An 8,990-nucleotide genomic window follows, 5' to 3' on the forward strand; every position below is an offset into this window, starting at 1 on the left:
CTCATAGTTTCATAACATTTCATAAAATTATGGAACCACTGATGTAACTTTTCTGGTTTGTACTGCTTTTCTGGGCATTGAACATGATAGTTATGTTGCTGTGTATGGAGGGTCAGAAGGCTCTCAGATTTCATCAAAAATATCTTAATTTGTGTTCCGAAGATGAACGAAGTCTATTATCTAACACTAAACTAACTATATTGCAGTTCATAAAATACACAAATAATCAGTTTTGGGCTGACAATGTGGGCATTGGCCCACTGATATCAATACTAGGTCCCATTTTAGAGGTTTTGCCAAATCTCAACGGTAATAAGTATAAATTACCAGTAAGAATCTACTAAACCTTTAGATGTCTTTTATTGTTTCATAGTTGTGACATAAAAGACAGTAATAAGTAAGCAGAATTTAAGGTTGGACACCACAGGGTTTTTTTTTTGCAAAGTGGGTGGAAACTTCTTATGGCCCCTAACTCTTTTTTTTTTTTTGCTTTCCATATACAGCATTAAACAATTGTATTATAAAATGTGAAACAGTCTTACATATGCATTAAATATGATCACTGTGTTTCCATTACACTTTCTTGTCATGGTTCAGTGTTTTGTAGGTTACAGTGTATGAGTTGTGCATACAAGCAGGAAGAAGCTCTTCACCTATAAACTTGTTCTAAATGCCAGTTCTCTCATGCACAAGATGTTTGTCCACCCAACAGAGCAAACCACGTTTCTGAAGAAAACCGACCGCAGCAGCTTTCGGTTTGACACAGAAGCTGTTCTTAAGTAAGACCAGTAATGCTAGATGCAGACACTTTGTAACTTTTTGAACTTTGTATTTCCGTGCAGAACAATTGATTAAACCGAGTAAACACAACCATTTGTAAAACACTAGAGTTGGCTAGATTAATATTCTTCTTATTATTAGAGTAATATTGTTCTACTTTTACATATTTACCAAGTCAGACTGTCGTAAAAAAAAAAAAAAAAAAAAAAGTCAGTGATTATAAAAAGTCAATGTTTTCCACCATTGTGAACATTCAGATAGATAGATATAGATAGATATAGATAGATAGATAGATAGATAGATATTCAGAACACAGACAGAGAAGGTTATGATGAATTGAGCGTCAAACTCTGTTGGGGGAGGATTCATCACCAGATCAACAGGTTGAGAGTTTGCAGAAGACAGCAGCGGACATTAGATCAGACTTTCACTGAACCATTAAGGAAAATGCTTCACACACTTGTTTTGTTCTGCTTGTTCTGTTTGTGCTGCTTGAGTCTGATGGGTAAGTTATAAAAGCATTATGTAATTTCAATTATCTTTCAGCTTTCTACTGTTATACACCAGATGAAGCAATATCATTACTGCAGTTCTCTGTTTTCATCGTCATTTTAATTTGATATTCCCAGGCCTTCTATTGTGACTGTAAATTTCTCTTGCTCAGAAAGCCCAAACCACCAGTGAAACACTTTCAAATTCCAGGTGTCTTTTGTTACTGTAAATATCTTTAGTTTAAAAATTGTGAATGCAATTTCTTACAAGCAATTTCTCAAAAATATTTTTAAAAATACCCGCGTGGTAATCATAAATAACTGTAAATGTCATGGAAAGTCTTTGCACAACCTAATTGAGATTCAATGAATCTTTTTCATCTACTGATCTCAGTGTCTCATTTATTTAAAAAATGTATTTGATTTTTTTTTTTTAATTATAGAGCAGAATTAGACGTTCAAGCTTTAATTATGTATTTATTTTTAAAAATAAATGATGTAACTTCACACATTTTACTCTAGATAAGTTAAAAATATATAAAGAGGAAATAATGGTGCATGTTTATCTGTCTCACCTTTCACTTTGCTGCTCTGGATGTTATTTGGTCCGTATTTAAACAATTCAATCTACAGCTGATTTCAAGCTGTAGAAACCATCCAGGGTTTTAATTTGCTCTTGTTCATGTTCTTCAGGTGTGTTTGGGGCAAAACTAAATGAAATACAGTCAGTGTCAGTGATGGAGGGAGATTTTGTCATTCTAAACACTGATGTTACTGAAATACAAGATGACATACTGTGGAAATTTGGAGCTGAAAAATATTTGATAGCTCAAATAAAAAAAAGGACACAAACCTTCAACAAATATGATGATGTTCCTGATGGGAGATTCAGAGACAGACTGAAGCTGGACAATCAAACTGGATCTCTGACCATCACAAACATCACAACTAAACACGCTGGACGTTATGAACTAGATATTACTGGAGTGAAACGGTCATCAAAAATATTCAGTGTTTCTGTTTATGGTGAGTAGAGATCATTTGTGATGACCTTCAAATATTCTTGTTTCATTAAAGTATTTAGTACACATTAAGCTTGTGTGTGTGTGCGTCTGTGCGTGTGTGTGCGTGCGTGTGTGTGTGTGTGTGTGTGTGTGTGTGTGTGTGTGTGATTGAACTAAAATAAGAATATTCCTATAACTATTTTGATCATTTTGTAGTTTGAGATGTCAACAGATACACAAAAAATAAGATTGTTGACTAGATTTGCCCAGGTTTCCTCTCATGTTTTTCAGCTCGTCTGCCTGTTCCTGTCATCAGCAGTAACTCTTCATCATCATGTTCTTCATCATCATCGCAACAGAATTGTTCGTTGATGTGTTCAGTGGTGAATGTGAGTGATGTGACTCTCTCCTGGTACAAAGGAAACAGTTTATTGTCCAGCATCAGTGTGTCTGATCTCAGCATCAGTCTCTCTCTACCTCTGGAGGTGGAATATCAGGATAAAAACACCTACAGCTGTGTGCTCAACAATCCCATCAGCAACCAGACTCAACATCTGGACATCACTCAACTCTGTCACACATGTTCAGGTAAATAAGTGGTTTTATGATATGATCTCTGCATATTGTTGTAAATCAGACTGACACATTCACTTCTAGCTTTATTCTTACAGCACCGGACTCACATTCTCCTTCACAAGAAGACTCACCTCTAATAGTGTTGATCTCTCTAATGTTGATTTTAGCTGTAATTGGGATCTTCTGCATCTACAGGAAATGTAGACGAACCGATCAAGAAGGCAAGTGTTACCTACTGCTTTTAAACAAGTATTTAAAAATTAATCTAAACATTTAAATCAGTTGATAGCTGATAAAATCTTATATGTTTAAAGATTCAGCCATCTGCTTGTGTTCAAAAGAACATTTCTAGGAATGACCATGTAATTTGTTGAGCTTCAATAAAAATGAAAAAGTCAAGAATATTGTTACAATTATTTATTGCATACTCTGCTAAGATCTTTTTATATGTATGTGTGAACCATTATAATGCCAAATTCATAAAAGCAATTAATCAATTTCTTGTAATTTAGAAATGGCGTTACAAAATGCTTACATTTGTGCCTTAATATATGTTGTGGAAAAAACAAAAACATCTATTTTTTGATGTTTGTATTTGTGTTTTGTGTTTATTTCTACTATATTGTCCTTTAAACAGTTCAGAAGTGTGATGTAGAAATAACTTATGCCGAGACAACATTCTTCAAAAGAAAATCACGCAAATTGGTAAGAAATTTTTGTCTCTGCATTTAGTCTCTGTATTATTTTATCAGTGATTCAGATTTGAATGTGTGTGTTTATGTCTGTATAATGATCTGTCAAACACATTAATTCAGATCAGATATTTACAGGTCCCACTTTTTATTAGGTGTCTTTAAATATTATGTACTAAATAATCAAATAATGAATTATTAGGTACAGTTTACATATTGTGTTCATGTTAAATTGCTATTACGGTGGGATATAGATAAAGTTAGAGTGGTCAGGTTAGGTTTAAGGGATAGAGGTAGGGTCAACGGTGTAATTATAAATGTAACGGCGGAAATTACTTACGGATGTATTTAACAGGATGGTATCTACAAATATAAGTGCAAAGTGTAAAAATATGTATGCACACAATAAGTCCATTGTATGAAATGCTTCATTTAAAAGTAAGTAGTGGTTAAGGACACTTAATATGAAGTGGGTCTTATTTATATTATGCTGTAACATTATGTATTCAATGTAAAAACTTCACATCAACACTCTTAAATATCTCTAAAAACTCTTTAGTCAGTAAACATTGTATAAAATCAGAAAACAACTAAGCAAAAGAAAACGAGACCAAGTTTGTGTTGCCATTTAACTAGATGCTAGCCCTGTCGCATATTAGCATGCTAAACATGATTTTTAAATGTAATGTCCATGAAAAACACAAAATACAATACTTGCTTACAATACAATACTTTGTGTCTCATGCAAAGCATACTTGGAACTTTACACTCGCTGCCTAGTTATGTTAGCAAAACGTATTCATGTAGCCCTAACACTAAATTTTGAAGTTACCTTCCATTTTACAAATTTAAGTGAATTAAATGAACATTGTGTTTGTTCTGAGCGGTCAGCAGTGTTTATTTGGGCAGAAAACAAGCCATCTGATAGGACGGGATGTTGTTATAGCAAAATCATGCATCAGATGTATTTTGTGTGTGTGTGTGTCCAGTTACTTTAATATAGGAGATTAATTCTGATTGGTTGTCTGTTCAGAGTCACACATCTCTGTTGTCATTATCACATTTACAAAATTGTCAATTTTTTTGCTTAAGTCATGTTTATATTTTGCATAGTCACAGGTCTGTGCAGTTCATGGTGCACTCTTAGAATGAAAAATTGTATCTTTTTGGGTTACAATAGCTTGTCGCTGGGGCAGAAATGTCAAAATGTCACCTTAGTACCTTATTTACCCCAAAAGAGTTCATAGTGGTACCATTAGAGGTACGACAGGTACTGTATATAAAGATGTCATAACCCTATTACTTAATTTCAATATTTGATTTTAAAGAAAATGTGTTAAGTTTTGAAAGGCAAACCATTTTAGCACTATATGTTTTTTATAGAAAGTTGAAGAGGAGGGTCATGTGGACTATGTACGTGTCGTCATGAGATGATGATCAAAAGTCAGTCTTTTTCTTCAGTCCCAAATACAGCCGTGTGATCACCTTCATTGAGAAACTCTTGAGACACCCTCAGATTCAAAGTCTATAGTTAAGCAGTCGGACTGATAAGAATCACAAAAACAACAACAACAACAAATTTACATGGATGATGTTATTGAAGAAACAGAAAAATATTAAAGCTAGCTTTGAAAGCACAAGATTCCATCCTTTCTGCAAATCACTCTCCAAAGCCATGCCTCATCCAGCGCTGTCACTCAATGTAGCGATTGCTATTAGGATCTGAAAATACTTTCAACCAGCATAACAAATTATTATTTTTTTTTGGTTTTTGAATCAAATCACCTAAATTGCCTTTAAAAGATACGTATTTGATGTGCGAGAACAAACTTCACTGTTTTTTGTGCATCAAGCATGCTGTTGAGCTTCTGTCTATTTCTTGAAGCTTGAAAATGGAGATGATTGAAGGTCCTATGGGTTTGAAATGACATGAGTGTGAGTAAATGACAGAATTTCCATTTTTGGGGTCTAAAAAACAAATTGAGGACATGTATATCTGCAAACCATAAATGTAAAATGTTCATTAAAACAAGTTGAAGTGAAGCTGCTTCATTCTGTGAATGTGGTTTGGTAGACAAACATCTTCTGCATGAGAATGTGTCTGCTGCTGTAAGTTGGTGTTTGATGTCTGTTCATGAGTTTGTGTCTGAGGTGTCAACAGTGTGACTGTGTCTATAGCATGTGGTTGAAGAGTGTTTTTCCATTTCTGCCCATGATTTTAACAGTTTCTGTACACAAAAAAAGGAGAGAAAAAACATCATGTGCTTGTATTTGTGAAATATAAAGTTGATGTTCAAGATGTTCATATGCATCGCGCTATAAATCCATGATCTTATGAACTCATGCTGTGACCCTGCAGACAAGGCTAGTTTGAAGAGTTCTAACAATAACTATTCTTGATCTCACAGATGTTTTGATGATCATATCCTGTTTTTATCTGTCAATGTCTGGGATTTGTTTTAAGAATAAATGCAATGTATGATTTTCTATTGTGACCTTTGTAGTACCATGCAGATGTTTGACAGGTAATAATGCTTTTAGTTTTAATCAGTTAGGGGGAGTAGCTTACATAAAGGAGCAGTGTTGCTAGAAAACTATTAAATGCATTTTTAAATGTATGTCGTGACTGTTTCATGAATGAGAGGAATATTTATTTAGTTATTATTACTTTATATTATCGCCTGCTCCATGCAACCAAATGATTTCTGAATTCAGCATTCAATAAATCCACTAGTATTGACTTGCAACACTATCCTTAATTGGCACCTAGAACGGTAAGGACAGAAAGGAAACGGTAAGGAAAGACAAAATCCTTTTTTTTGCTCAGACAAACACCACTGCTTATACAGTTATTATTAATGTTCACTACTAATGGTGACAGTATCAAACATTTGTTATAAATTGCCTAATATTTGATTAATACATATTGTGTGTGTACTATAAGCAGTGCATAATATACCACTGGAATGCACTCTAGTGTCAAAACCAGAAACTGACAGAGTAGAAACCTACAAGTGAATGTTTCAGTCGATCAAATTTGAAATTACATTCTAGAATGTACAGACACACACAATGATTGCTCTAATAAGGTACTGTAACTTATTTCAGTTATTTCTGAATACTTTTCTGAGAAAAAAAACAATTGGATATTTTAATGTAATTTATTACAGAAAAACACAAAAACCATATAAAACGTATAAAAATATACAAAAAAATAAATTATTAAAAAATATAACAAATCAGAAGCAAAGGCTTTGGGAGAGGATTATACACACAAAAAGTCATACAGTCATTACAAAAAAAGAAAATCAATCTGATTAGCACCACTTCATAATACATCACAAATGTTTTGTTCACAAAGTTTCACTGCGATTCTATTTTTCCACATTTCAACAAGTATATATAGAAAACAAATGCATGAAGACTATACAAAATTCATTCAAACACAACCCACAACATTTATGTATACAGGCATGGAATGTAATAATCACTCTTAGTGAAATGTTTCAAGTACTATGAAGTAAATGGTTTTTCAAGCTGGTTAACTCTCGTTGCTGTTATTGTACAAAGATGGTTCATTTTAATGGCAGCTTGCTTGATAAGATGCTGGATAAGTAAAAACACTTGGTACATTAACAACGTAATATCAGTCTTTTGTATTAACATCAACAATATCAATTAACAAGACTTGCAGCATCAGTTTTTCGGCATCTCTTCTGTTGCAGCCGTGCACCCATCCGGGCGACACATAAATGTAAACAGCCAATGCTAGCAGTGAATGTCCTCAGATGGAACAAAATAACTGGTTTGTCAAGGCATTTATAGGTCTTACAGTGTAGTTTTTTTTTTCACAATGCTGCAACTTCAATACGACACTAAAAAAAAAAATATATATATATAGAAAAATTGCCACAGCATTAAAGGCATACTGTCTGAAATCAAAGTAAGACATTTTTTCATTGAAAACTTGTATGCAAGTGAGTCTAGTGCACTTTGTGTTAGCTCAGTCCACATCACATTTAGAAGACTTGAATTTGAATATGATATTATACTTATTATTTCTAAGACGGAAGTACAATATGTTGTAATACAACTGTAATACAACCAAAATAAAAATTATTATTTCATAATTATTTTAGGTTACTGTATTATTCTATTAGTTTACTGTAACAATATGCTGTAATACAACTGTAATACAACTAAAATAAAAATGATTATTTCATAATTATTTTAGGTTACTGTATTATTGCATTAGTTTACTGTAGTTACTGTACTGTATGTCTTCATTTGCCATTTAAGTTAAACCCTCAAGCATGGCTCAATGCCAATGTTACAGAAAAAGGCACTAGCAAAGTTCAAACATTATCAAATAGTATCAAACACAACTCAAGTGAGGTCAAGTAATAAAATAAAAACAAATAAACAAATCACAACCAATAGAACAAATATACAAAATAAAGCCAGTGCTTGAAGTTCTTCAGTCAGGTCTAACAATGTCTTTTGTTGTTTAAATTACATTAATAACACAGCTGTCACTTTAAGACTGGGTGTATCTATAATAATGATACATGTGATTTCTTGCGTTTTATGTTCCTTTAAAACGTAACAGACTGTTTACGAAGATACTCGCCAAGACGGGTATTTTGACAATGTGACATATTTATTTGTTCAGTTCTTGCAGATGTAAAAACAGATGTCAAATAGACGTCTCTGTGATGTACGTGTGCCATCAGGGCAGTAAACAATGCACGAGTACCAAGTTCTAGATTAGATTGTGGTGGGCCGTAACAGAACGCTTCTACAGGACCGAATGAGACGAGTGTCGCTGATTTTAGATCGTAGGTTCGGAAAAGGCCCACAGACCCTCCCCAGGACAGAAGTGGTCGAAAGTGGACCGAAGAGACAGATTAAAACTCCTAGTGTGAACAGGAATGTGTTTCCCTCATCTACTTGTGATCCGATAGACCAAAATGCATTTTATTAGGCTGCATTTACACTGCATGGTTCAAGTCACCCAATTCCGATTTTTTTCCTCTCATGTGGCACAGATCAGATATGGCCCATAAACATGTAAACAGAAAAAAAAGCACATGGACTCATATGTGAAAATAAATCTGATATGAATCGTGTGTGCATGCGGCTACCATGTAAGCGGATAGATCGGATATTACCAACGACTATAGAATACCCAAGATGTGTCACTTGTATAGGTTTGAATGGGAAAAATGCAACGGTGCTATCGACAAAAATGATGCTTTATGAATAAAAGAGCCAATCGTTCATCGGCAAAGTCACTGCATCACTGCAGCTGCTGGTTGTCCTGGATGCTATAGAAACTATAGTCAGAATTCTGCGGCCCTCTTTACACTAGTGCATTTTTGTTTTAATACACATAACTTTTGCTGCAGTTATTCCACTACTCTGGCGTTTTTGACCCTCAAAAATAA

At 33.9% G+C, this 8,990-nt stretch overlaps 1 protein-coding gene across 1 annotated transcript; it reads left to right on the forward strand.

Moving 5' to 3' along the window:
- The first annotated feature begins 1,093 nt into the window (after positions 1–1,093).
- On the forward strand, positions 1,094–6,037 carry LOC306875048 (SLAM family member 5-like). Its single transcript, XM_079425425.1, has 6 exons — positions 1,094–1,285; positions 1,965–2,297; positions 2,567–2,863; positions 2,947–3,072; positions 3,489–3,556; positions 4,927–6,037. Exons 1-6 carry the CDS (start codon positions 1,228–1,230, stop codon positions 4,975–4,977), a joined length of 933 nt encoding a protein of 310 aa, XP_079281551.1. The 5' UTR covers positions 1,094–1,227; the 3' UTR covers positions 4,978–6,037.
- Positions 6,038–8,990: the final 2,953 nt, after the last annotated feature.

Source organism: Barbus barbus (genome assembly GCF_936440315.1).
Source record: "Barbus barbus genome assembly, chromosome: 9".
Lineage (NCBI taxonomy): Eukaryota > Metazoa > Chordata > Actinopteri > Cypriniformes > Cyprinidae > Barbus > Barbus barbus.

Coding starts and splice junctions, on each gene's coding strand:
- LOC306875048 (XM_079425425.1), top strand. CDS start 1,228: ATGCTTCACACACTTGTTTTGTTCTGCTTGTTCTGTTTGTGCTGCTTG. Junction 3,073..3,488: donor TAGACGAACCGATCAAGAAG/GCAAGTGTTACC, acceptor TCCTTTAAACAG/TTCAGAAGTGTGATGTAGAA. Junction 3,557..4,926: donor AAAGAAAATCACGCAAATTG/GTAAGAAATTTT, acceptor TGTTTTTTATAG/AAAGTTGAAGAGGAGGGTCA.